This window comes from Teleopsis dalmanni, chromosome 1 (genome assembly GCF_002237135.1).
Source record: "Teleopsis dalmanni isolate 2A chromosome 1, ASM223713v2, whole genome shotgun sequence".
Classification (NCBI taxonomy): Eukaryota; Metazoa; Arthropoda; class Insecta; order Diptera; family Diopsidae; genus Teleopsis; species Teleopsis dalmanni.
In genome coordinates this window covers 125,525,556-125,527,041 of record NC_051846.1, presented here as the reverse complement: position 1 = coordinate 125,527,041, position 1,486 = coordinate 125,525,556, and the positions used below count along the sequence as shown (strand labels likewise).

Below are 1,486 nucleotides of genomic sequence, written 5' to 3'. Positions count from 1 at the left end.
GGAGATAAGAATACTGTCCCATGGTAAAAGAAAATGACGATGTTAACTGGTATCTGTTTCCACTGTCCCTGCTCGGGCGCCAATTGTAACGAACCTTTCTGGCTGAGGTGTTGCTCGCCGGATTCCAGGTCCAGTCCTACAATAAATTTATTTGATAAGAGCAGTGAAAAGTTGGCTATGGTAGGACGTACGACGTAGGTAGAGGTTTTATTACTCGAATCTAGGTTCCTCTATTTCTGTTGCTATTAACGAAATGTTGATTTCGTTATCAATAAGTAATAGAAATGTATATTTCTATTCTATGGGACTGCTAGCGAAATGTTACTTTATAAACAAGTAAATAATAGAAATGTAAACAAGTAAATAATAGAAAAGTATATTTCTATTCTACGGGGCTACTGCGAAATGTTGTCTTATAAACAAGTAAATAATAGAAATGTATATTTCTATACTAGCTAAACGTTGTCTTATAAACAAGTAAATAATAGAAATGTATATTTCTATTCTACGGGGCTACTGCGAAATGTTGTCTTATAAACAAGTAAATAATAGAAATGTATATTTCTATACTAGCGAAACGTTGTCTTATAAACAAGTAAATAATATAAATGTATATTTCTATTCTACGGGGCTACTAGTGAAATCTCCTTTGTATTTATAAACAAGTAAATAATAGAAATGTATATTTCTATTCTACGGGGTTACTGCGAAATGTTGTCTTATAAACAAGTAAATAATATAAATGTATATTTCTATTCTACAGGGCTACTAGTGAAATGTTGATTTCTTTAGCCGCGGATTTGGTATGGGTGATAATATTCATGTGTAAATACCACCTTACCGATTATTCTATTAACGAAAATTTGATTTCGTTATGAACAAATAAGTAACAGAAATGTATATTTCTCTTACTACTAACGAAATGTTAATTTCGTTATTAAAAGTTATTGTAATAGAAATGTGTATTTCTATTATATAAAAAAAAATGGGAATCGAGATGTAAATTTCGATTCTTGATGTTTCAGCACATATGTTTTGAAGCGACTTCTCTTTAGCTCGATACCTCGCTGAATGTCTCTCTTGTGCTTTTGCTTCGCCTTTTATATCCGCGAGGTGCGAAGCATACTGTAGTTTTGTTCTTGTAACTACAACGGTGTGTTGTTTACAAGTTTTTATTATTGTTCTGATTTTATTTTGTATTAAATTTGGAGGTGGGTTTTAATACCATCTCCAATATCAATTTTGTTAGTGTTTTATTATATTTTGTCTTGTAAAATTTAAGAGCCATAAATTTTATGTTACACTTCCCCGATTTTTCCATAGAGTTGACGAACTCTGATTACCTCGTCGAATGATTCCTTGTTCGTTTCCTTGGATTTTTGAAGATTTTAAAGAACTTGTCTTGGACTACATTCATGGCTATGCTACCAGAATTCTGAATTCCAAGACACCATTCTCTAATTTGATTCGGAGCGCTGTTTACTTT

At 31.9% G+C, this 1,486-nt stretch overlaps 1 protein-coding gene across 1 annotated transcript in view; it reads left to right on the top strand.

The window, feature by feature from the left end:
• LOC119665961 overlaps positions 1-772 on the top strand; it is a 1,892-nt gene extending 1,120 nt beyond the window's left edge. Inside the window, exon 3 of the mRNA XM_038075221.1 lies at positions 764-772. Coding sequence (XP_037931149.1) covers positions 764-772 — 9 coding nt within the window. The remainder of the gene's footprint in view (positions 1-763) is intronic.
• Positions 773-1,486: the final 714 nt, after the last annotated feature.